Below are 27,072 nucleotides of genomic sequence, written 5' to 3'. Positions count from 1 at the left end.
ATAATAATATGGCCGAAAGAAGTTGAAGCATTGGTAAGCACAAAAATTACCAATTCATTAAATATTCCTTTTTGAACATAGGCAAGAGTTAAGAGAAAAAAATATTTACCATGCAATATTTTTTTAAAAGTACATTTAGCAATATTGATAATATTTTAAATTAACACAATTAGAAAGCATTAAATTGAATGGATAGTAATATTTTCATATTAAAAGTTACAATGTACTAAAACTGTGTAGTAATAACTTCTATGCTTCTAACAATGGAGTTTTGAAATCTACAGGTAAAAACCTCCCTAGATGCAGGAATATGAAAACATGACATACTGACTTCTATTATATACGATGAAGTTTTTCTTTTTCTAGTCTGAATGCAACATTATACAAAGTAAACTTTCCCTTCTCCATTTTTCTAATTTGGTTATTTAACAAATTTTGTTTAAATGGTGACTCAGTTCTTACATCATTTTTAATGTAAATATTGTGCACAACTGAGCCACTAATGTCCTAAGACTAATTTTTTTTTGGTAGAGTTTTTGTTTGGTCTGAGTTAATAATTCCCTTTGTTTTTGTTGTTGTTTTTCTTTTATTTGATCCTTTTCTTAATTTTTTTGCCCACTGTCTGCTAGAAATGTAAATTGTGTGTTGATTTACTCAAACACCTCAGATACTTTCTCAGTTTCTTTTCCTCCTTGGAGGAATCCTTCTGGAAACTTCCATCCTCCTGTGATATAATAATAATAATAATAAAATGTGTTTCCGTGTGGTGTGGTGGTTTCCCTTGTGACTTTGGGGGCTCTTGTTCTGTCAGAATTAGTTTAGGGCACAGAGTACTGCTTCTAGATAAAGGCATCTTTGCTTACCACAGCCTCAAAGCTTTCCATACCGTACTTACGCATAATACACTTAATGAATGTTAATTGTAAAAATAAACAAAGGTTTCTTCTGAAAGAACACCAGCTCACAACTTTTACTTGAACTTGTAGTGACATTTTACCTTTCAAATAAAGAATTTTCAATTACTTACAAGCACGGTGAAGATAACTTCTGTACATGTCTGTGAAGCAATAAGACAGTAAACAACAATATTCCTATTTTATGTGAAGCACACCACACAAAAAACATTTTACTGCGCATACACTATTTTAATACATGATTCTTACTATTGGAGGGACACAGACAGGTCAGTAAAACTTGGACCCTGCCTTGACAGAGCTCAAGTAAAGGAGGCCAAAGAAAAATGCTTTTAAAATGACTCGGCCATGCGCGTTGGCTCACGCCTGTAATCCCAGAACTTTGAGAGGCCAAGGCAGGTGGATCACGAGGTCAGGAATTTGAGACCAGCCTGACCAACATGGTGAAACCCCGTCTCTACCAAAAATACAAAAATTACCCGGGTGTGGTGGCGTGTGCCTGTAATCCCAGCTACTCAGGAGACTGAGGCAGGAGAATCACTTGAACCTGGGAGGCAGAGGTTGCAGTGAACCGAGATCGTGCCACCGCATTCCAGCCTGGGTGACAGAGTGAGATTCCATCTCAAAAAAAAAAAGACTCTAGCACTATGTGCTATTTGCAGAGTGGATGTTCAGAGGAGGATGTGATGATGGTGGGGGTCAGAAATGCTGCCAAAAGGAGGCCATGTGGTGATGTCATTTTGGGGTTTGGAAGGAAGAATAAACAGACAGATACCCATACACATGTACCCCATTCCCCTTAGTTATTTATTTCTTACTTGACATGATTTCCTTTGTGCAGGGGTCTGTTAGGTCTGTGACCTCCCAAAGGCATTGTCATGGCAATTGTTAAAGTGATATGATACCATTTGTAATGATGTTTTCTAAATTAGGAAGCTGAGGGCCCTACAAGTCAAGTTATGCAAGCCAAGACATTGACTCTTAACCACAGGCAAGTATGCAAATATTAACAGTTAGAGTGGTTTCTACATGTGCATTCTGGCATCAATAGGGATACCACAAAGAGAAGGAAAAAACAGACAACAACTGGTCATTTGCATTGAGCCTAAGGGAGGAGAAAAGAACTAATACTTGTTGAGCACATATTATTAAATATCAGCCATATACACTACTAAGCATTTTTGTTTTGGCTACTAGAACCCTATGAAGTAGATAGTATCTTCCTATTTTACACACATAGAAGTCATGTAAATAGTAAGGGGTAGAGACAAGACATAAACTTACTTATACCTGCTTCCAGAGCCTATGCTCTTTTCATAATCCTTTGCAGCCTGGGAACTCTTTGATATTTGATAAAATATCAGTATTTTACATTTTTGTGGAAATCCGTTCTATGTTCTAATAGGATGAGAATTTCAAACACAATTTTATTTTCTTCCAAATTACTAAAAATAAAACACAGGATCTTATCATTTCTTGCCGAACATTTTGCAATATAGCTAACTGGTCTGGTTTGGGTCTCTGTGACTTCTTTCTCCAATCACCCCAGCACGGCCACTGAATTATGCACTTGCTTTCCCCCTGATGAGAACTCTTACTCATCTTTGAACACCCTGGCTTAAAATGTTTTCTCTTTGGCAAGGATACCTGACTCCCAACAACAGAATTAATTATTGAGTGCCTGTTCATTAATTTTCCCACGATGTTTTTTTAAACAGATTTTAATACAACTCTCAATGTTGTCCAAGAATGTCTTTGTAGAATATCAAGTAGATTGTGAAACCCTTAATGAGACCTCACCTAAGTTGTAAGTATTAGTAATAGTCTTCAAGGAGGTGAAGCTGTTGGTGTTGATAAGGGGAATACTCTAAGGGTATCACGTTTTACTGTTCGGTTATCAGCTATGTGATCATGGGAAATCAACTCAATATTTACATGCCTTGCTTTTTCCCTTTGTACTTATTTGGAACAATTGTAGTGCATTTTTGAAGGGTTAGAGTGAGGGAAACAATGGGATGGTTGAAGTAAGCTGTTGGTGTAGCTTTGACACAAAACTAATGCTCAATAAATGGCCTTTACTATGAATAATGAAATTATAAAATTGATTTTGTTAGATACACAATAGATAATATTTGTAATGTCTGTATATAGTATTAAAAATGATATTCACATGCTCACCACATTTCCAGAACCTCCTCCAATATTATCTCTCCAGCCCTCTGCCCAGTGGTATCCATGAAAGTGAGTTTTGCATTTATCAATTTTTTGCTTATATGGTCTTGCTACATGAGAATGTATAGCTTGATAATTTATTATTTAATTTTACGTGCTTTGGGACACTATGTAAATGGCAATATATTATGTGTATTTTTTGCAACTCACTTTTTCCCCCTCTCAATATCATATTTGGGAGATTTACACACATTGATCTGTATGAGAAGTAGTTCAGTCTTACTCCTGCACAGTATTTCGTTATAGAAATATGCTATAGTTTATTGATTTATCATCCCAACAAAGGAAATTTGGGTTGTTTTCAATGGTTTTCATTTTTTCTTCTTCTTTTTTTCCCCTGACTGTTGCATTCATGGATATACATGTCTCCTGGTCCATTGTAGAAACAGGGTATACAACGGTATGTGAATTACTGGTTTTGGTATATGTGCTTCTTCAATTTTAGAAGATGTTTCCATACTGTTCTCCCACCAGCACCGTATACACATTCCTGCTGAGCAACAACCTCTCCTACGCTGGATACTGCCCAACTTTTAAATGTGTGCCAACTGTGTGGGTATAGAATGGTATCTCATTGTGGCTTTCATTTGCATTTTCCAAATTTTTAACACTCTCTTACCTTTTTAAAGAAATGTTTACTAGCCATGTGTTTTCCCTTCTGTGAAGAAACTCTTCACGTCTTTTATCTATTTTTCTGTAGTTTCGTTGGCCTTTTTAATGGAAATATTCAAATATAATTACGGATTTCTTGCAGTTCTGTAAGTTTTTGATGCGTGTGTGTTGAAACTCTGTTATTTTGTGGATAAACATTTAGGATTGTTAGGGCACTACTCTTATGTGAGTTCTGAGTACTGTTACCTCTAATCCTTTTGGTGATTTTTCCATCAAACCCAGATGGTTTCTTCACACATGTGCCTGGATCAGTATTCTGCATGCTCAGGTGCGACCTTCTACGGTTTTTGTTCTCTCTCTCTTTGGAACTCTTTCCTCTTTGGTGCTCTGCCCTGAGAATTCTAGACATCTAGGTCTCCCTGGGTCCTCAGCTCTGTCTCCTCAGCTTAAGAAGTCTGCCAGACTCTGGGTTTCTCCTCTCTGCGCTGTGTCCTGGAAACTTCACAAGGTAACACGATGGAGCCGTTGTAGGGCTCATTTGTTCCTTGGCTGTGGATAATCCCGTTCTTTGTTGTCTGAGGCCAAATGTCTTAAATTTCACTGTGTTCTACATTTTGTTTGGTTTTCAGTTGTTTTAGGTGAGAGAGTAAATCTAGACCCTGTTACTACATCTCGGCAGGGAGAAGACATTCAGGTCTTTTGTATTGATTTTTAGGAGCTCTTTATGTGTTCTAGATAAAAATTTATTATTAGTCATATATGTAGCAAATATATCCTCTTACTTTGCGCCTTGCATTTTAATTTCCTTAATGATTTCTTTTTGTAAATACTATTTCTTAATGTAGTTGAATTTCTGAGTTCTCCCCCTTTAGGTCTAAGCTCTTTGAGTCTTTTAAAGATCTTATTCTCTAACCTGAGGTTACAAAAATATTCTATGTTGTCTTCTAAACATTTCAGAGTTTTCCTATTTAATTCACCTGTTTATTGTGTATACGTGTAGTGAGGTGGGCATCCATTTTCACTAAAAAATATATAAATCAATTTTCCGAGCACTATTTACTGAAAAGTGCCTCATTGCTGACTATAATGCCACCTCTTTTGTATATTAAGTTTGCATATGTGCATGGTATTATTCTGGGGTCTCTATTAAGTCCATTGATCTATTATGTAGGCCTATGCCAGTGCCACACTAAGCTACTTATTATACATTTATGCTAAATCTTAGTATATTTTAAGATAAGTTTCATACAATATATTTTTCAGATATTTTAAATACTCTTGGCCCATTTATATTTCATACAAATTTTAAAATCAACTTACTAAGTTCCTTAGGAAAACTGTTAGGATGGGTTGGAATTGCATAGAATTTATAGATCACTATTAGGAGATTCAGAATCTGGATGACATTGAATCTTTGTATTCATAAACATGGTATTCCCTCATGTATTTAGATATTCTTGAAAGAAAATTTTACTTCATTTCTTATTTTTCTTATAAAATTTTATAATTTTCTAGACAGTGTGCTTATACTTTATTTATTATATATACATTTAGGTATTTTGCTGCTATTTATATAAATGTTATATTTTATAACTGTTACTGTGTATAGAGTGCATTGTCCTTTATTAATTTTTTATCAAGCAAATTTACTGAGCTAAACTCTGTAAATTTTATTCTATTTTAATTTATTTTATTTTAAGTTGTGGGGTACATGTGCAGGATGTGCAGTTTGCCACCTAGGTAAACGTGTGCCATGGTGTTTTGCTGCACCTATCAATCCGCCATCTAGGTATGAAGTCCCACAATGCATTAGCTATTTTTCCTGATGGCTCTTCCTCCCCTCATATCCCCTGCCCCAGACAGGTCCCTGTGTGTGTTGTTTCCCTCCCTGTGTCTATATGTTCACGTTGTTCTGCTCCCACTTATAAGTGAGAACATGTGGCGCTGGTTTTCTGTTCCTGTGTTAGTTTGCTGAGGATAATGGCTTCCAGTTCCATCCATGTTTCTGTAAAGGACAAAATCTCTTTTCTTTTTATGGCTGCATAGCATTCCATGGTGTGCATGTACCATACTTTCTTTATCCAGTCTGTCATTGATGTAAACTCTTATTCTTATAATTCATCCTTACATTTTTTTGGAGATTTTGCATAGGTAATCTTTCAGTAAACAAGTGATTTTTTTTTTTTCCTTTCTAGGGCTTATATTATTTAGTTAGTTTTATTTCAGTGTACCTCTAATTAACAAACCTTATGCAATGTTGAAGAGAATTGATTAGAGCAGACATCCTTGACTTTTCCTTGATCTTAAAAAGAATGTTTTTTAGCATGTAGGTTTTTTTGGTAACTATTAGTTCCTACAATAGGGAGATTGCTTTTTATTTCCAATTTACTAACACTTTTATTCATGTATACATGTATGATTTTAACATTTGTATGTATTGAGATGACCACATGGGTTTCTATCCATTAATCAGTGTTTGATTACATTAATGAATTTTCTAATGATAAACTAGTCTTGCACACCTGGGCTATAACTCAGATTTGTAAAACATTCTTTTTTATACCTGCTCAATTTGGCAACCCATTATTTTGTTTAGCATGTTTGCAACTGTGTTCATGAGTGAGATTGGCTTATAATTTTTCCTTTATTGTAGTACCATTTTCTGGTTTGGTATCAAGATTATACTAGTCACATAAAATGAAGAAAATAATTTTTTCTTTTTCATTTTCTGTGAGAATTTGCACAAGAGTAGAATTGTTTGTTTGCTTCATTTTTTAAATGATTGTTGGAACTCAGTTGTAAAACCAACTGGTCTGGCATTTTCTTTGTGAAAGATTTTACTACCAATAATTAAACACTACTAATTTAATTTCTTAAATTGTCCAAAATTTCAAGTTTTTCATTTCTATTTGAGCCAATTTTGATGTTATAATTTTCTAGAATTTGTCATTTCCGTCTAAGTTTTCAAATGCATTTTATAAAGGTTTTTTTTTTTTCTTTTTTTGAGATGGAGTCTTGCTCAGTCACCCACGCTGGAGTGCAGTGGGGTGATCCCGGCTCGCTGCAAGCTCCACCTCCCGGGTTCACGCCATTCTCCTGCCTCAGCCTCCCCAGTAGCTGCGACTACAGGCACCCGCCACCATGCCCGGCCATTTTTTTTTTTTTTCGTATTTTTAGTAGAGACGGGGTTTCACCATGTTAGCCAGGATGGTCTCGATCTCCTGACCTTGTGATCCACCTGCCTCCATCTCCCAAAGTGCTGAGATTACAGGTGTGAGCCACTGTGCCCGGCCTGAAGTTTTTCAAATAACATATAGATGCTGTCAGATTATTCTCTGCAGCTTTAGCTGCGTTCCCCTTTGCATTTCTAACATTTATTTTTACCTCCTCATTTTAAAAAATACACACCTCAGAGGACTTTCTATTTTCTTAGACTTTTTAAAAAAATCATCTTTTGCTTCTGTTAATCTCTATCCTGGGTTTTTTTTTCTATCTTATTATTTCTAATCTTACCTTAGTTTTTTTCTTTCTGTTTCTTAGTTTCTCCTTCTGTTTTCTGTACCATCTTTCTCTTCCTTCTTTTATTTTTCCTCTTCCTCCTCCTCTTTTATGTGATCAGCTCAATAACTTTGAGATTTGCTTTTCTAATACATACATTAATGCTTTCTGTTTTTTAAGGGGTTTCTATTTAAGTACCGCTTAAACCAGATGACACAATGTTTTAATATTTTGTGTTATTTAGTTTTTATTTTCATTCTTTGGTAACTACTATTATTTACTCCTTCTTTTTCGCTTAAGTTCTTCACATGTGCATTTTCGTATTTCTGAACTTTTGGGGTTTCCTAATTATCTTTATTTATTGAATTCTAACTTAATTGGTCAGAAATCGTTATCTGTATTTCCCCAAACTTGAAATTTACGAAGAGTTTATTTATGAAACAATTTGTGTGCAACTTTTATAGTGTTTTTTGTCTGCTTGAAGAGTATGTATTCTTCAATTATAGCATTTGTTATTTTGCAATGTTATGTATATCAATTAGATCAAATCTGTTAATGTCTGACTCTCTCCTTTCGGTGGCTGAGAAAGGGGTTATTTAAATCCTCCCATTTTGGAGGTGGCTTTGACAACTTTTTTTAGTGTGTCAATTTTTGCTTCACATATTTTGAAGCCATATTCTTAGGTTCATGTACGTTTAAAATAGTTTTGTAATTACGTAGTGACCCATGTTCTCTCTAGTAATGCTTTTTAAGTCTATTTTTTAATGCTGTTTTATTTGGGGGAGGGGCAGAGTATCATATTTCGACTTTCAATTTTCCTGTATCTCCATGTTTTAGAAGTGTCAGTATAGTAAATAGCATATCATTGGATTTTAAAAATTTAACTAACACCGCATGTTCTCACTCATAAGTGGGAGCTGAACAATAAGAACACATGGACACAGAGAGGGGAACAGCACACACCAGGGCCTGTTGGGGGTGGGGGGTGAGGGGAGGGAACTTAGAGGACAAGTCAGTAGGTGCAGCAAACCACCATGGCACATGTATACCCATGTAACAAACCTGCATGTTCTGCACATGTATCACATTTTTTCTTTTTTTTAGAAGAAATAAAGAAAAACAAAAATAAAAAAAATTACATATGGTACTAAAGCAAATAAAGCACTAATAGCTGAAGAAATAATTTAGTCTGACAATGTTTGTTTTTTCACCAAGTGTACTTCATTGACTTATATTGTTAGAATGGATCACTTTTATTGTGTCCTACCATCTGACTTTATGCTTTTTCTTTTGCTAACTACATTTTTTTTTATTTTTTAATTTTCTTGCTCTTTTTTGATGTATTTAGTTTTCCCCAACTATCATGATGGTTAGGAGTATGAGCTCTGAGATCCAACTGTCTCAGTTAGAGTCTCAGCTTTAGCATTTACTAATCTGGGCAAGTTATTTAACCTATTTCTGTTTCTTTTTCTAACAATGGAGATAAGGATGACAGTTACTTTATAATGTTGTTGTGAGGAGTTAATATATATAACGTGCTAGGATGGGGCCTGGCACAGAACTTGCTATAGATGTGTTTGGCTCTTCTTTAAAAACTACAAGTTTCATTTCTAAGAGTGCTTTACTATAAATTTTGACCTAAATACAAAATGTAACAAAGTGAAATGTTAATCAATATCTTTTTTCCTCTTCTTAACAATATAAATGCCTGAGAACACTTTAACTCTGATATTTTACCATTTGATTTCTAGGGTTTTTATTTTGTGCTATAGCATTTTAGTTTTATCTACTTGTTAAACTCTTTTTAATTCTCACAAAATAGAATTTTATTATTGCTTTATATGTTAATAGTTTGTTTAGATTATCTACAAATTTACTCTTTTTTTTTACTATTCTGTCTTTTCTAATGTTTAAATAATACATTTTCTTAATTTATTTTCATGCTAAATTTAATATAATAAAATGACTTAAAGAATCAAAGCAAGATTGTTTCTGAAACCATCAGTGTCTTGTCACTTTCATGTCCCCTTCTCTAGAGGGAAACTCTTTTAACTCTTTCAATCATCCTTTTACCATTGACTTCTGTATTTTAAATTAACATGCTAGTATTACTAGTTCCTGATGTTTTCTACTGTAGGCGTAATCAGTTAACTTCTGATTGTGAAAGACGAGCATTTATCTCTTTGTTAGTCTTTTTTCCTTCTATCTTCCTCCTTCACTACTCTGTGAAAGATTCCAATACCATAATCCTCCCCAAATAATCAGATTTTAATTGTATTTAGATTAGTGGTCAGGGTTTACCTCATTGTAACCACTGAAACTTACTTACACCTGAACCACATAGTATACTGTTATTATTTTAATTTTCCAGAACAGCATTTTCACACAAAGTTAATACTTGTCTTCTATGTTTTAATTTTTTTCTGTGTGTTTATTGCTAATTAAATCTAATATTTTTTATTTCTATACATTTTATCTCATTCTAACATACTAGATAGCCCTAGTGATTAGTGATGTAAGGAATCTTTCATGTGCTTATCACTACTAATCATTAGGGAAATGCAAATCAAAACCACAATGAGACATTGCTTCATACATAATATGATGGCTACTATTAAGAAAAAAACCAGAAAATTTCAAGCGTCAGCTAGAGTGTGGAAAAGTAGGACATCTTGTGCCCTGTTGGTGGGAATATAAAATGGTGGAGGTGCTGTGGAAAACAGTATGGTGGGTCTTCAAAAAATTAAAAAGAGAATTACCACATGATTTAGCCATTCCAAGTCTGGGTATATACCTAATAGGTCTGAAAGCAGAGTCTTGAAGAGATATTTGCATGTTATGTACATAGTAGCATTGTTCAGAATAAACTGGAAATAACCCAGTGTGTATTGACAAATGGTGGATCAATGAAATGTGGTACATACGTATGACGAAGTTTCACTAAGCCTTAAAAAGGAAGAAAATTCTGACTCATGCTACAGCATGAATGAAACTTGAGGACATCATGCTGTGCAAAATAAATCAGTTACAAAAAGGCGAATACTGGGTAATTTCACTGATTTGAGGTAGCTAGAGTAGTCAAAACCAGAAAGTAGAATGGTGGTTACTAGGGGCTTGGAGGAGGAAGGAATGTTGAGTAATTGTTTAATTTTTGCAGTATTTTAGTTTTGAATATTTAAAAAACTCTGGAGAAATGTTAGTGTTGATGGTTGCTAAAAAGTATGAATATATTTCATGCCACAGAACTATACACTTAAAAATGGTTAAGATGTTAAATTTGATGTTGTGTATTTTACCATAATTAGAACAATATTTTTGTTAGTTCAAGATGCACATTAAAATGATTACAGATTGAATGAGGAAGCTTGAGTGGATTCAGACAAAAAAGATTGGCAAAGTGTTGAAAACTGCTGCAGATGAGTGACAAGTACATGGGGTTCATGCTATTCTACTTTTATGACTCTTGAAATTCCCATGATAATTCATTTTTTTAAATAAAACTTACATAATGGTTAATTTTATGTGTCAACTTTACTGAGCTATGAGATGCCCACAGAGCAGGTAAAATACTATTTCTAAGTGTGTCTGTGAGGGTGTTTCTGAAATAGATTAGCACTGGAATTTGTAGACTGAGTAGAGAAGATCACTCTCATCAATGTGGGTGGGCATCACCTAATCAGTTGGTTTGAATAGAACAAAAGGCAAGGAAGGGAAAATTTGCTCTGAGCTGGACACTTACTTCTTGCCCTCATACTTTGGCACTCTTGATTCTTGGACTTTCAGACTTAGATTCAGTTATACCACCAGCTTTTCTGGTTCTCCAGAATGCAGATAGAAGACTGTGGCACTTCTTGCTTTCCAAAATTGAGTGAGCCAATTACTATAGTAAAAATATATCTGTACCTTATTGGTTTTGCTTTTCTGGAGAACCCAGACTAACACAACATACTAGATACTCTATTTGTATCATCTTCTTGAGGAAGTAGCTCTCACAGCCTGTCACCTGCTCAAACAGACTGGGTACTCCCTGTGTTTGTTGCATAGCTATCATCCTGGAAGTTTCCCTTTGCCTTTATACTCCTGCATGAGTTTGCAGGACTGCCAAAACAAAATACCTTTTGTCTGTGTTCACACATTCCTGATCTCTCTCTTTTTATAAGGACACTAGACATTTGGATTAGACCCTCACCCTTATAACCTCATTTAACCATCATTACCTCCTTCAAGACCTTATCTCCAAATCCAGTCACATTGGGGGTTAAAGCTTTAATACATAAATTTTGAGGGGCCACAATTTAGTCCATATCTAATATGGTTTGACTGTGTCCCCACCCAAATCTCATCTTGAACTCTAGTTCCCATAATCCCTACGTGTCATGGAAGGGACCTGGTGGGAGGTAATTGAAACACAGGGGCAGTTACCTCCATGCTGTCCTCATGATAATGAGTGAGCTCATCCGCCTGAATTCACTCTGCACTTCTCCTTGATGCTGTCATGTGAAGAAGGGCATATTTGCTTCCCCTTCTGCCATGATTATGAATTTACTGAAGCCTCCCCAGCCCTGAGGCATTGTGAGTCAATTTAACCTCTTTCCTTTATATATCACCCAGTCTCAGGTATATCTTTATTTGCAGCATGAGAACAGAGTAATAAAATATCACTCAGTGATTTTCTTTGTCAATTTCTTCTCCTAAATTTCTTTTTCTCCTGGACCCTAGATCTTTATTTTCCTTGATTATATCATTGTTTTAGTAAAATTTATCCTCCAGTACTATCCAAAGAGAGGAAAATTTTTGAGACCTCATATATCTGAAAAACATCTTTTTCCCATTCTCACACTTAATGGTTTGATGGCTGAATTGTGGTTACAAATATTGAGGAGTAATTTCCCCTCTCCACCCAAGTTTGAATCAAGCTAATTCTTTTGTTCTTTCTTTCTGCAGGCCGGGTTTTTCTCTCGTTCTTGTGCAGGGTATGAAGTCCTTGCGTACCAGCTTTTTGTGACCATCTCTATTTATACTTTTCATCTTTGGTGCATCTTAGACTTTGTCTCCTTTCTCCCTTTTTCCACAAGCCATTAAAATAAAAGCTAAGAAGGTCTGAACTTGGCAGACACTCCCAGTACAAAAGCCTGGATCACTACTCACTTATGCCTCTGAATTACCCCTCCCTCTTTGTTTTTGGAACACCTAACCTCTGCTAGATTAACAATGCATTTAAAAATGTATTTCCTACATGTAATCCAACAATCATAATTGCTTGGAGGATGACTCTCAGTATGCAGTCCACCTGGAAACAGTAGTCATCATAAAGTACACCATGCTTTTAGAATGTGGGCATAATTGCAATGGGAGAACATTTCTAATGGACAAATGAGTTATTAATATCATCCATATAGCAAGATTTACCTTAAAAAGAATAACAAACACTGGTCTTTATATGATTTTTATCCAATTTCAGTTATAATTGTTAGTTATCAATTTGAAGTTTAGTTTTTTGTAGAAACAATGTTGTTTAGTTCTGCTTTGTCTACCTAGTACATGTGGAGAATGAGCGACTCCACCTCAGTACATGTTCCTGCTAAGTGACATTGACCTGTTTAAATTGTCAAACCTTGTTTCAGTTATGTGAGTTGTACTACTTTCCAAAATGTATAAATTATGTTTTGCACTTCTTAGTCTTGACAAATGAAGGAGTTTGGTCATCAGTTGACTTTTTCTTCATCACTCTGTGACTCTGTGTAATTATTACTAAGAGCAGCATGGGCCAATGGCAGAATCTTAGACTTCTAAGATCTGAATACAAATCTTAGCACTGTTACTTACTAACGGTGTGATCTTATTCAAGTTACTTGTAAGTGATGTGGTGAAGCCGGCTTGTGTTGGCTCATGAGAGCCTAGTGAGTTTGTGTGAGCTGATTCTTTAACACGGACTTTATTAAAAATTATTCATATAAGCCTATAGGTAAATAATGTATATCAAAAACAAAGTTAGTAAACACTTAAAATCATTACTTAACTAATTATCAAATTTCACTGTTTTCTATGGTCTTGAGGTAATTTAGATCTCTTATATCTGAATAGGAAAAACACTGTAATATGGTGTGCTGCTACTGCCCATCTTTTCCCAGCTCTGCCTTCAGTGATATCATGGTCGCAGAAATTGGCTGGTACTGGAAGTCATTATTTGATTTATTGTTTTGTTAGTTGTCTAGACCTTAAAAAGTGATAGGAAACATATTAATAATACAGATTCAACTTAAAAGTAAGTTATGTTTGTGGCTGTGGCATTGTGAGTAGCACCAAAAATTGAGGAGAGCTTCCAGTGTTTGAAAACTGTTGCCTGATTCAGCAGAGAAGTAGCTCATGACACTGGTTAAAAGTGAAGTTTTGGTACATCTTTTGTGTTCTTTTCCTTCTGCCTGTGAATATAAGCAAAAATATTAACCAAAAGTCATATGATAACTACACACATTTGTCAAATTACAACTGTAGGTTGGCAACTGATATGGTTTGGCTCTGTGTGCCCCCAAATCTCATCTTGAATTGTAATCCCCATTTGTTGAGGGAGGGACCTGTAATCCCCACACATCAAGGAAGGGAGGTGATTGGATCATGGGAGTGGTTCCCCCATTGTTCTCATGATAGTGAATGAGTTCTCATGAAATCTGATGGATTTATAAGTGTTTGAAAGGAAGCACTCCTCCTTTACTACTTCTCTTTATTTTGCCACCTTGTGAAGAAAGTACCTGCTTCTTCTTCCCCCATGATTGTAAATTTCCTGAGGCCTCCCCAGCCATGCAGAACTGTGAGTGAATTAAACCTCCTTTGTTTATAAATTACCCAGTCTTGGGTAGTATCTTTATAGCAGTGTGAGAACAGGCTAACACAGCTACCAATATGACTTTGCCAAAAATCTAAAAGGGCATTCTGTGAGAATCAGTTGGTTATATGGAGCTCATAGAAAAGAGAATTGCATAGTTTATTATTTGTAAATTGTGTATTATGCATGCTTTATATCAGCAAAATTGATAATAAATATATATACATACAGGTCTATGCTTATTTTTTAACAGATAGTGAGTTAAATATGTACCAATACACCACTGCTTAAGCTGACATTAAGCTTTTTCATTTATTAAATGAATCATCCAAAACTATGAGCATCATACTTCAAAAATTTTAGTTTTGCATTTGTTCCTATTTCATTCTATGAATACCACTCTTCTTTTATCTCCATTCCTTCTAAACCACATATGTAGACATAACTGGAGAGTCACTGGAATGGGTAAAACTATTTGCCTCTGTAATTACATGGCTGCAAAGTAAAATACTTTCGAATATTCATAACTTTTTTTTTGTATAGGTATTTAGTATTCAACTTTGATATCAATGATCACTTTTGCTTTTGTCAGAGCTCTTTCTTTTAGCAGCCTTTTGTGTATCCTCATGGCGCCGTCCATGATTTCTTATCACTCCTGCTGTCCTGAGGTTGGAACTGGAGACTATACCTAATCCTTTTAGATCTGTGCACAAAATATGAGTATGTAGATGCTCAATGAGGACCTGGAGGACCTTCCTGTAATTGTTTTCATCTACTTTACTCTAGCTGTGACCTCTTTTCTTACATAATAATTATAAGATATTACACATTAGGCTTATAAAAATGGATTGCAATATTATACATTAGGCTTATAAAAAGGGATTGAGAAAAATGTAATAAACAGCCCATCATATACTTTTTACCTTTTTTAATGAATGAAACATAAGAGATACATTTGGGGGCCCTGTAGACCCCTCTCTGGTTCCACTTCCTTCTCTTTTCCTCAAAGGTAATCACTCATCTGAATGGATCATTCCCAGGCATGTGATACTTCTACCTCACGTGTATATGCTCAGAACATACATGGATTGTTATACATATTTTTAAATACATAAAACATGATAAACATACTGGATATGTTCTTTTTATTAAATTAATGGACTTTAGATTTTAGATCAGTTTTAGGGTTACAGGAAAGTTGAGCAGAAAGAGACCTCCTCTGACTCAGCCCACACTTGGATAAATGCCCTTCCCTGGTTTCTGAAAAAGAAAGGGCCTTTACATTGGCTGTTATGTAAGTTCCCCAAACAGGAGACACAACATAGTTCACTCTGGTATTCCCTGGATTTGGTATCCTGCCTGACACATAGCATTTGTTGAATCAAGGGTGGTGTGAATGAATGAATTTCAGATAGCAATATCATATCAACAATGGTGGAAACCAGGGCCCCCTCCCCTCCAGAGATGGACTGGACCATCACAGCCTCCATTGTCAGAGAATAGGAGAATAGGGTTTAAATATCAAGGGCCATACATAAAGTCCCAAGATCCTGTCATGTATAAGGACAAGGCATGTCAATCATGGCCGGGGGGAATGTTTGCAAGGAGGAGATGTTTCAACTCAGATATTTATAAGCCGAGGCCTGCCTCTGTTTACCAGCTGGGAGATCTTCAGATAATGAACCATGAAAGCCTGCTATGCAGCAGCGCTATGCAATAATTTTTCGTTTGCCACCAGTCAGCTTCAGGGATCAAGGACAGCTAAACACATAACCCGCTCATGCATGTTATTTTAAAGGCATATTTTAAAGTTGTAAATATGGTACATTGAGTTAATGAGGTATGTTCTTTTGGTGACAAATATTTACATTCCACATATGCCTCTTGATGTCAAGAGTGTAACTGTTTCATTTTCTTCTTTTTCTCAGGAGGCTGGGATGCAGATGGAAAAGGCCCTTGTGTCTGGGACACATTTACTCATCAGGGAGGAGAGAGAGTTTTCAAGAACCAGACTGGCGATGTAGCTTGTGGCAGCTACACTCTGTGGGAGGAAGATTTGAAATGTATCAAACAGCTTGGATTGACTCATTACCGCTTCTCTCTTTCCTGGTCACGTCTGTTACCTGATGGGACGACAGGTTTCATCAACCAGAAAGGCAAGTGTTTCTTAAAAATAGAAGGTTGCAGCTTTAATTCAAGGTTATTGCTGCAGTCTGGCATAATTAATCCAGTATGCTATTCTGCAATGTAGCTTTGAAATTGCAAGTTTTTAGAGTGATTATGGGATGAATTTTTTGAAATGGGTTTGCATTAGTTTTCACAGTAATATTTTGGTTTCCTTTGACTGTTGAGATCTTTTCTGGGGATGGTGAGTGGGAGGGAGGTTAGAATAAGTGTTTTATTATGTAACATGAGTGTTAATCTGAAGGTAAATTTAAAAAATTTGTATTAAACTATTTTCAGTTGTGTAACCCTGTGATGAGTTATGAGAAGTCCTTAAGAACTTGAGATGATTCTAAGCACCTCAATTAGGGCTGAATTAGTGGAGCTAATTAACTAGCATAGGGATTAGCATCAAGGCCCCTGGAGTTCACTTACTTAACGTCCAGCTACATCACTTGCTATCTGGGCAAACATCTCCTGGGCATCGTTCAGTGCCTCAGTTTCCCCATGAATAGAAAAGAATGCTGTAATAGTGACTAATTCAGAGAGTTATTGGAAGGTTAAATGAAATAATCTTTGTAAAGTGCTTAATGCAGTACTAACATTTCATAAGCATTTAGTAAGTGTTAGCTATTCTTCTTCTTATGGCTTGTGAGTAAAAGGACCACTCATTGCTCTATTTAATGCCTGTTATTTAGGAGGCATTTTTCACCCATTTTCTTTAATTCTCACCACCAGTAGGGAAGGCATAGTGATCACATTTTACAGAGGTGTATGTCCAAATCCGCATATTTGGCAAATGGTAGATCTGTTATTTAAACCTAAGGTCTAGCTAGCTCTTTCTACAAAGCATGGTTGGAAAACAATGACCTGAAGGCCAAATGTGGCCTGTCACCTATTTTTGTAAATAAAATTTGATTGAAACATAGTCATGCCTGTTCATTATGCATCATCTACTGTTACTTTTCCACTTTAATGGCAGAACTGAGTAGTTGGGGCAGAGACCATATGGCCTGCAAAGCCTCAAATATTTGCTATCTGGTCCTTTACAGGAAAAGTTTGCCAACCCTTGCACTACAACATATGGTTTCTTAATGAAGATGCTTTATTTCTACTTTGTCTTAGAAAAGATTTTACACTGTCCGTAGGACTGGGACTAAGTGAAGCAATGAGGTGCCTAGGGCATAAAATTTAAGGAGAGCCTCTTAAATTTAAGGAGGGGCCTCACTTGTATGACTTAAGAGAAGACCTGCCCACCTCGCCATACCTCCCATCCCAAGAACCTTCACTGAAACAAAGGCATTATTCATGAGTAACTTATGTGATCCCGTATATAGAACAACCCTTGATGACAATTCCTAGATGGGTTTGTGCACTTGAAAAGCTCATTTTATTTAAGGTGGGGTAATCTTTGCATCATGAAATAGCATTGCAACTCATGCACTCGCAGGTAGAATCAGCCTTAGAGTAGCTTCCCTCAAGTAGGGACAGTGCAGGATTAGCAGGTCCATTCGTTCCCTGATTCTAAAGACATTGGCCTATGACCAGTTGCTCCTGTTGAGATGGCTACTTTTTTGCCATCACTGACTAGTTTTATTTATGTTGAACGGGAGGTAATTTGTGGTTCAGTTTAAAAGTGAACTCATTATCTTCAATCTTCCTAATCCAACGTCTGTATTCTCCCTTCTTTCTGGCACCACCGTACTCCAAAGTCTAAAAAACAAAAGTAACCTTGGAATCCATTCTTGTGTTTTCTTCTTCCATCTAATGGGTTGCTGAATATGGTCCATTCTAATTATGACTTTTTAACTTATCTTCTAATCCCTCTTTTTGCCCCTGCCCTAGTTTAGGTGTTTATCATTCTTTTTTTTTTTTTGAGGCGGAGTCTCGCTCTGTCGCCCGGACTGGAGTGCAGTGGCCGGATCTCAGCTCACTGCAAGCTCCGTTTCCCGGGTTCACGCCATTCTCCTACCTCAGCCTCCGGAGTAGCTGGGACTACAGGCGCCCACCACCTCGCCCGGCTAGTTTTTTTGTATTTTTAGTAGAGACGGGGTTTCACCGTGTTAGCCAGGATGGTCTCGATCTCCTGACCTCGTGATCCGCCCGTCTCGGCCTCCCAAAGTGCTGGGATTACAGGCTTGAGCCACCGCGCCCGGCCTCGTGTTTATCATTCTTACAAGGACTTTTTGATGTATTCTTGATGGATCTATGTGTTTTCCCCTTCTCTCTGTCCTTTACTTTCTATAAGATGCCATCATAGCAATTTTCTAAAGCTCGACCCAAATCACACTGTTTTGATCATCTCCTGCTAAAAGTGAAGCAAGATGCACAGTGGCTCATGCCTATAATCCCAGCACTTTGGGAGGCTGCAGCAGGTGGATCACCTGAGCTTGGGAGTTCGAGACCAGCCTGACCAACATGGAGAAACCCCATCTCTACTAAGAATACAAAATTAGCTGGGTGTAGTAGTACGTGCTTGTAATCCCAGCTACTTGGGAGGCTGAGGCAGGAGAATCACTTGAACCCGGAAGGTGGAGGTTGCCATGAGCTAAGATCACACCATTGCACTCCAGCCTGGGTAATAAGAGTGAAACTCGGTCTCAAATAATAGTAATAGTAATAATAATAATAATAATTTAGTTACCTAAAGCCTCAATATGCAGTCCATACTCCTTCATATATCATTCCAGGCTCAATTTGACTTAGACTTAACACCTCCAAAACTTTGCAGGCTGAAATTACTCCATGCGTATGATCATGTAATATCCCAAACACACATTGGTACAGGTCTGTAATCTTTTATCTGTAAGTATAAGTAACCCTATACTTATTAAACATACCATGCAGTTTTCCACCTTGTAGGAAGTTGCTTCAGCTTTTTCTTCTGCCTAGAATGGGCTTTCTTTAACCCCAAGTATACCTACTGAAGGCCTGTCTTGCTGTTCAGGTCTAGCACAATTGCCCTCTTCTTTAAAGTAGTTCTCTATTCTAAGCCAGAAAAAAATCTTTCTCTCCTCTCTCTCCTTTTTTATTCTCATGGCACTTTGCAAAGCTCTTAAGATATTTCTCATATTCTTCATTGTTAACTGTTACTAAATCCCATGTTCGACTATCGGTGCCTTAAGTTTAATTCAATTCAGTAAAAGTGTGCTGAATGTCTGTTGTGTCAGGGACTGTGCTAAGTACTCATGACATTCATATTAGAGAATCCCTGGAATTGTTTACAGTGTAATGGGTAGATAATTCTGCCTTGTTACCCTTGTAATCGAGTCCAGCACCATCCATAGAGGGGATTCAGTAAAAATTACTGAATTCAATTGAATTAGGTCAAAAACAATCATAAAAATGACTCTAAGGATAGTAATGCTTGCCTTTCATTGAGCATATAATATACAGAGCTCACCATGCAAACACTGCACATATTTTTGTTGATGTAATGTTAACAGTTCTATGTGTAAGGGGCATCTCTAAACAGAAGGAATAATGCTAACATCGGAAATAAAGTTAGGCGTAAATTTGCCAAAATGACAAATTTAGTTAGGTTCAACCTAGGCTTGTCTAACATAAAAAAATCTTCTATCTAGTCTAGGGCTCAGTCAGTCTGGCCAAACCACTTGAATTCTCTGTGCTACAGTTTCCCTATTGGTTAAATGAAGTGGAAGTCTCGTGGTACTAAAACTCCTTGCACTTATTCTAGGAGTTTGGAGTTTTTACTGAGCTTCCATTTGAATGGTAAACAACAACAACAAAAACCAAAAAACCAAAAACCCACCAACTTGTAGTATTGGTCCACAATGCCATATCTGAAGTTCTAAAATCCAAAAGGCTCTTATTACTAATCTTTCTAAAATTAAATTGGCAGCAAAAGCTAACTTGAATTGTTGTGAATATTTATTCTGTTTTTGAGAATATTTATTTATTTGACTGCAGGCATATTAAGAGATACTGACTCAGATTCACTGAGAGTGTGAATATACGGTATATGCTCCCTGTTTCCTTTCTAAAACTCAAACATTCTGAACTCATATGCCCCTAAGATTTTCAGATACAAGATTATATACCTGTCCCAATATGTCAACATATTAAGCTTTGAAAACCAACTTGAGATACTCAGAAGTTCATAGAGGTACACTGTAGATCAGCAATCCAAGAGCAAGGAAACCGAAACAACTGGAGAGTGGAGGTGGTGCTACCGGAGCCATGGAAACCACCCAAATATTGTGGACAAATTGCTCATGCAGGTCTCATGTGGGGATCACATGCCCATAGCACTGAGCTTTTTGTGTTTGGCCCTAGCTTTGGTAAAACCATAGCTGATTAATATTACAGGCTTTGCTTTGAACAAGAGGGCACTGGAGGTGCATCCAGGAGGTGGCATTTCAATAAGCAGTTGCTCATTCTTGTGCAGTGATCTGTTGAAGCAGTTGGAATGGTTTTAACTTGGAAAGGCCATCTCTTTTTTCCCATTTAAATATTTTCTCAAAAAGCATGTGAAGAATTAGAAAGTCCCTGTCACTGTTCTTCCCAAGGAACCCCATTTCTGTGTTTGACTATCCATTTCAAAGCTTGATTATAGGACATTTGGAAACTTGTAAAATTCTATGTCCCCAAACTAGAAGAATATTTTTATGAAGTGGAATTGTCACACAGACTGTCTCTTTCAAATGTCAGTTTTTCAAGGTTTAACAAGAAAAGATCGAGTTGGCAACTGAAATAATATATTCCTGTATTTCTCAACTGTTAAAGTACATGTTCATATCTGCCACAAATGTAAATTTCAGGCGATTAGTGGGAAGCCCAAGTATTGGAAATAAAAAAAGGGGGAATATTTGTGCAGAATTTAGTGCTCACTTTGAGATTTAAAATATGAGTGCTCTTAGCAGGAATGGTTTAAATAAATTAACTAAACAAGCATTAATCTTGTATTCTATGTTGGGCACTATAATAGACCGAAAATGGCCCTCCAAAGGTGTTCATGTTCTGATTCTTAGGAATTGTGAGTATATTAGCTTGCATGGTAAAACAAACTTTACAGATGTGATTAAGGGAAGGATTTTGAGAGGAGGAGATTGTCCTGGACTATCTGTGTGGTCCCAGTATAATTACATGGGTCCTTAAAAGAGACAGGTAGAAAGATCAGAGTCAGAGAGAAGAGGTAAAAGAGATAATGATTACAGCAGAGGTCAAAAAGAAGAGATGAGGATGAAGATGAGAGAAGAAGCTATGAGGGAAGGAATGCAAGTGTCCTCTACCTCCTGGAAAAGGTAGAAAGATGGATTCCACCTGAGAGCCTCCAAAAGGAATGTAACTTTGCTGACATCTTGACTTTAGCCTAATAAGCACTGTTTTGGACCTCTGGTCCCCAGAACTGTAACGTAATGCATTTGTCTTGGTCCTGCCATTAAGTTTGTGGTAATTTGTTTTAGCAGCAATAGAAAACTAATGCAGACAGTGTGGCGAGAGAACACAGGAACAGTTAAAGAAATTGATGGGAGGTGTGGGATCACGAGGTCAGGAGATCAAGACCCTCCTGGCCAACATGGTGAAACCCTGCCTCTACTAAAAATACAAAAATTAGCTGGGTGTGGTGGCACATGCCTGTAATCCCAGCTACTCGGGAGGCTGAGGCAGGGGAATTGCTTGAACCAAGAAGTCATAAGTTGCAGTGAGTTGAGATTACACTCCAGCCTGGGTGACAGAGCGAGATTCTGTCTAAAACAACAACAACGACAACCAAAAAAACCCCAAAAAACAAACAAACAAACAAAAAAAAAAAAAAGAAAGAAAGAAAAGAAAAGAAACTAATGGTGTGAATGGTGTGACTAGAAAGGTGTGAACCAAAGAAAGGTGTAAACTTGATGCATGATGGTAAGCATGAGATCAAAGTGAATTCTATGTTACTTTTTTTGTTGAAGGAGGATTCTAGATCAATTTTTTTTTTTTTAATTTGAGACATCATCTTTGCAAGTTCCAGCCATGCCCTCTTCTAAGGGAATTCCCCTATATCTTTGTTTTATATAATCCTGCTTGACCCCAGGTCACAGCTGACAGGACAAAGGAAAGACATTTTCCCTTGGATGTTTAATGAGCTGTGACCTCATGGAAAATATGGCCAAACCAGTTGAATTCTCTGTGCTACAGTTTGCTCCATTATTTTCTTCCCTCAAGGATGTTCTGAATTGAGGTACTGAGAGGCTGAGTTGGTTGGTGGTTGGCACTGGGGCACAGAAGTAGCTTTGGCAGGTGGGATGGCCATTTTGAGACCATGACAGATTGAGTGTGTAAAGAAAAGTGGTTCTTTCTTAAGTATATATTTTTTGGTTTTGTCTCTGCTGCTCGAATCAGAATGGAAAGCTGTTTCTGAAAGAAGAAAAGAAATGGAGCAGATGTGTTGAGAGAAGCTGGGATGGAAGAGATCAGTTTTTCCTGAGAAGCAAAGATTTCTCAGTTCCCAACTTCAATTCTTTTGACTTCCACTTACCGTTATTTTCTGTCATTGAGTCCCCGATCTATTTCTGTCATTTAAAGTAATGTCCGCTGCATCTTTATCTACTACCCAATTGCCCCCAATGCCACCTTTGTATTTGAGTTCATCTGGGTTGGTTGGTTTTTCTTATATCCAAAAGACCTCTACCTCAAATATGCTTCATATTTTCTAAGATCAAATACGCAGAAATGAGCTTAATTAAAACAGAGAAGATAATACTGACTATGAAAGAAAACTATAGAAGTTTTAATCCTTAAAATAATCAATTCTGTCCTAAATACCCAGAAGCAGAACGGGATCCAAATGACCTCTCAAAGTTTCAGAATCCCTAGATTGGTAACAGGTGATCATTTAAAAAATACACATTTATTCAGAGAATTTGTTTATCAGTGACTTACACCATTCTGAAAAACAAAGTTAAGTAACCCTTTGACAAATGTATTCTCATTCAATACTCACATGCTCCTAAGGTAGCAGTATTAACATTCCCATTTTACAGATAGGATACTGAAGTGTAGAGAGACCAAGTGACTTGTCCAAGATCCTTTGACTGAGTTTTCTGGGTCTGGGGCTCTCCTCTTAAAAATCCCACTCTGGTGGGGCACAGTGTCTCAAGCCTATAATCCTAGCACTTTGGGAGGCCGAGGCAGGTGGATCACGAGGTCAGGAGATGGAGACCATCTGGCTAACACAGTGAAACTCCATCTGTACTAAAAATACAAAAAATTAGCTGGGCGTGGTGGCAGGCACCTATAGTCCCAGCTACTCGGGAGGCTGAGGCAGGAGAATGGCGTGAACCTGGGAGGCAGATTTCGCAGTGAGCTGAGATCGTGCCACTGCACTCTAGCCTGGGAGACAGAGCGAGATTCTGTCTCAAAAAAAAAAAAAAACAAAACAAAAAATAAAAAACAAAAACAAAAAAACCAAAACCAAAAAACAATCCCACTCCATTTCATGGAAAAGTTTCATTACAACATTGAATAAACTGTGTGATTGAGAAGTAAAGTGCTTAATTCTGGGATGGTGAATATTCATTATGCAATGCTCTGTTTCTCTGCTGTGCTGATGTGTGAGAAAAAAATTTCTTAAAATGTACTTATCTTCATTTCAACGGACGGTTATCATGTGGTTTGAATTACATTGATTGTCCATCATTAATGACTTCTCCACAAAGGGGGGAAAAAGGAATTTGATATTGTGATCAGGTCTGAAGTAGGTGACCATGAAGGCTGGTAAAATAGAGTCACATGTTTCTGGTACAGGAACATTAGTAAACATGAAAAGTGGGATGTCATAGTGAGAACAGCTTAGTCTTTATAGTGAGACAGACTGGGATTAAATGTGGGCCATGCCATTTGTCAACATTGAGACTCTCTGAATCTCAGTTTTCTCGTTTTTAAACGGGAGTAAAAACACCCATCTCCAGAGCTTAGTGCTTGGATTTGGCAAAATGCATGACATCTGGTACACATAGTAGGAGTTCAATAGACGAAAGCTAATATTATTTTCATGTTCAAAGTCAATGGAAAGGGTTGGCTATGAAAACCCTCTCACATACCAATACCCAGATTATTTTATCATATTGTCTTTAGATATCTCATTTACAAATGTAGAAATGTGGGTTTACAGGGGCCCGGGGTGGGATGGTGAAATACTCTTTCATTGAGAGCAAAAAGGAAAGTTTATAAAATTTCATGAGTATATTAGTTTTTACTGCTACTGTAACAAATGATCACATATTAGCTTCTTAAAACAACACAAATTCTTTACCTTAGATTTCTGTAGGTCGGAAGTCTGACATGGGTGTCTGTGAGGCTGAAATCAAGATACCTGTAGGGCTGTTTCTTTCTGAGGGATCTTTGGAACAGTCTGTCTCTTGGTGCATTCAGGTTGGCAGAATTCAGTTCCTTGTGACTGTAGAACTGAAGTCTTTATTACCTTTCTGGCTATCAGCTAAGGACTGTTCTCAGCTTCCGAAGGCCATCTGCATTCCTTGGCTCATGGTCCCCTGCCTCTATTTTCTTTTCTTTTCTTTTCCTTTTTTTTTTTTTTTTTTTTAATGAGACAGAGTCTCACTCTGTTGCCCAGGCTGGAGTGCAGTGGCCCAATCTCGGCTCATTGCAAGCTCCACTTCCCAGGTTCAAGTGATTTTCCTGCCTCAACCTCCCGAGTAGCTGGGACTACAGGCACGCACCACTACACCCAGCTAATTCTTGTATTTTTTTTAGAGACAGGGTTTCACCATGTTGGTCAGGCTTGTCTCAAACCCCTGACCTCATGATCCACACGCCTCTGCCTCCCAAAGTTCTGGGATTACAGGCATGAGCCACCGCGTTCGGTCGCCTTCTTCCATTTTTAAAGCCAGCAATAGTGGGTTGAGTTTCTCTCAAGCTGCCAGTTCTCCTCTTCTTCCATTGTTGCGTCTCTCTGACCCACTGTTCTGTCTTACTCTTCCACTTGTAAGAACGCATGTCGTTATATTGTTTCCACCTGGACACTCTAGAAAACTCTTCCCAATTCAAAGTTCATACCTTAATTGCATCTGCCAAGTCCCTTTTGCCATGGAAGGTAACATGTTCACCGGTTTCATGGATTAGAGAATGGACATCTTTGGGGGGAGGATGAGTTTTTCTGCTACCAAGTGAGAAATAGCACAGAACTGTGTCTTCCAAATATGGAGTTGTTATGCATGATTCACAGTACATTCCAGTTTGCAAAATAAATGAGCTGGTGTCAAAAATACCCACTTACCCAGACAGAGAGAAAACACATGATTGTGCATAATTTGGCTTCTGCTTACCTTGCTCATCTCTCACCATTCTTATTCCTCTTTTGATACACTCTCCTTATACTGAACTTTTTATTCCCAGAAAGAGAGTGAATAGACAAACACTGGCCAGGTCATATCTGATAATAAAACTCTGACTGACAAAGGAAACCCAGAAAGTCAAACCACAGCCTCTGCAGCAAGCAGCCCAGAATAGTCACAGTGTGGTCAACTGATACCTTCTCTATTTTCTAGCCCCCGCTCCCTGCTTCCAACTCAGGAGCAACCAGAGAAAACCAAATGTGCTCCCCAAACTAATCACAAAGGATGCCTTGCTTCTAGTTAGCGCTCCAATGCTTCCCAAGGCCAACAACCTTTAATCAGGGCACACCCAAGGGTTCTCTTTTTTCCACTCTAAAGCTTTTCCTCTGTCCTGACTGTATTTGAATATCTGCCAAATGCAAGTATTGGTGGCCGACTCTCTTGATACAGCAAACTCTGAGTAAATAGTCTGTTTTTCTCGTTTGAGTGGTCTTTATTTTAACATTTCCTTTGTGTTTTTTGTTTCCTCTTTTTCTCTTCCTTGATCACATTTTTCTCCTCACCTTAAGTGATTAACTTGTATTCATATTTTAAATATCAGCTTAGATGTCACTAATAACAATAATAGTTACTATTTTGATGATCGCTAACCTGTACTGAGCCCTTACCATATGCCAAGAACTGTTCTAAACATGTTTAATTTATCTACTCATTAAACTCTCACAACAATTAATTGAAGAAGGTTTCTATTATAATCCATATTTCTCATACAGGAAAAGATAATTCAGAGAGACTGAGGATCTTGCCCAAGGTCGCAGAGCTAGTAGGTGAAAGAGTTAGTACTGAATTTAGGTGGTCTGGCACCATAATTCACTCTTGAAACAATTACGCTACATTGATTTCAGAATATTTTCAAATACCCTGAGTTTAGGATGGATATCTCTTTTCATAAATTAAATAGGACTCTGTACTTGTCCCTTAAATAGGACTCTGTACTTTATCTGTACTACCTTTTGTAGATAAAAAACAGGACTCTGTACTTTATGTACTATTCTATTGTAATTGTTTATGAATTTCTCTGTAGTCTCTGCTAATAAGCTCCCTGAGCACAAGGGTGGTATTTGTTTTGCTTATGTTTGTATGTCCAGCATATAGTAGTTTCTCTATCAATGTGTATTAATGGAATTAACAAACAAAGGATCAAATGAATGAAATACATACAAAAGTATGAATTGTTATTTTTAAAAACTGAAGGCTCCTAGGTGAAGAAAAAAGAAAGAGACCTTTTCCTTAGGCAAACTTTCAATGCAACACACTTCTACATATGACTTCATAATCTTTATCCAGGAAACACCTTCTTAAAACAGGACAGCTTCTTTTGTCTAAGCTTAGGTTGCCTCCATGTTTTTAAACATAAAACCACATGAAGTACTAACATCAGCCTCTCCAGAAAGCCTGTTCCAAGCTAAGCATCATCATTAAGCTAGATTCAGTGAATTCTTTTTTTTTTATTTTTTTTTATTTTTATTTTTTT

At 37.0% G+C, this 27,072-nt stretch overlaps 1 protein-coding gene across 2 annotated transcripts in view; it reads left to right on the top strand.

Moving 5' to 3' along the window:
- Positions 1-27,072, top strand: part of LOC105507235 (cytosolic beta-glucosidase) — a 130,462-nt gene that overhangs the window by 27,847 nt on the left and 75,543 nt on the right. For both annotated transcript variants that reach the window (XM_011935662.1, XM_011935661.1), the window contains exon 2: positions 16,008-16,235. In XM_011935662.1, coding sequence (XP_011791052.1) covers positions 16,008-16,235 — 228 coding nt within the window. The remainder of the gene's footprint in view (positions 1-16,007; positions 16,236-27,072) is intronic.

The sequence above is a fragment of the Colobus angolensis genome, unplaced genomic scaffold (genome assembly GCF_000951035.1).
Source record: "Colobus angolensis palliatus isolate OR3802 unplaced genomic scaffold, Cang.pa_1.0 Scaffold146, whole genome shotgun sequence".
NCBI lineage: Eukaryota > Metazoa > Chordata > Mammalia > Primates > Cercopithecidae > Colobus > Colobus angolensis.
The sequence above is the reverse complement of the archived record's forward strand: the minus strand, read 5'-3'. Positions and strand labels throughout refer to the sequence as shown.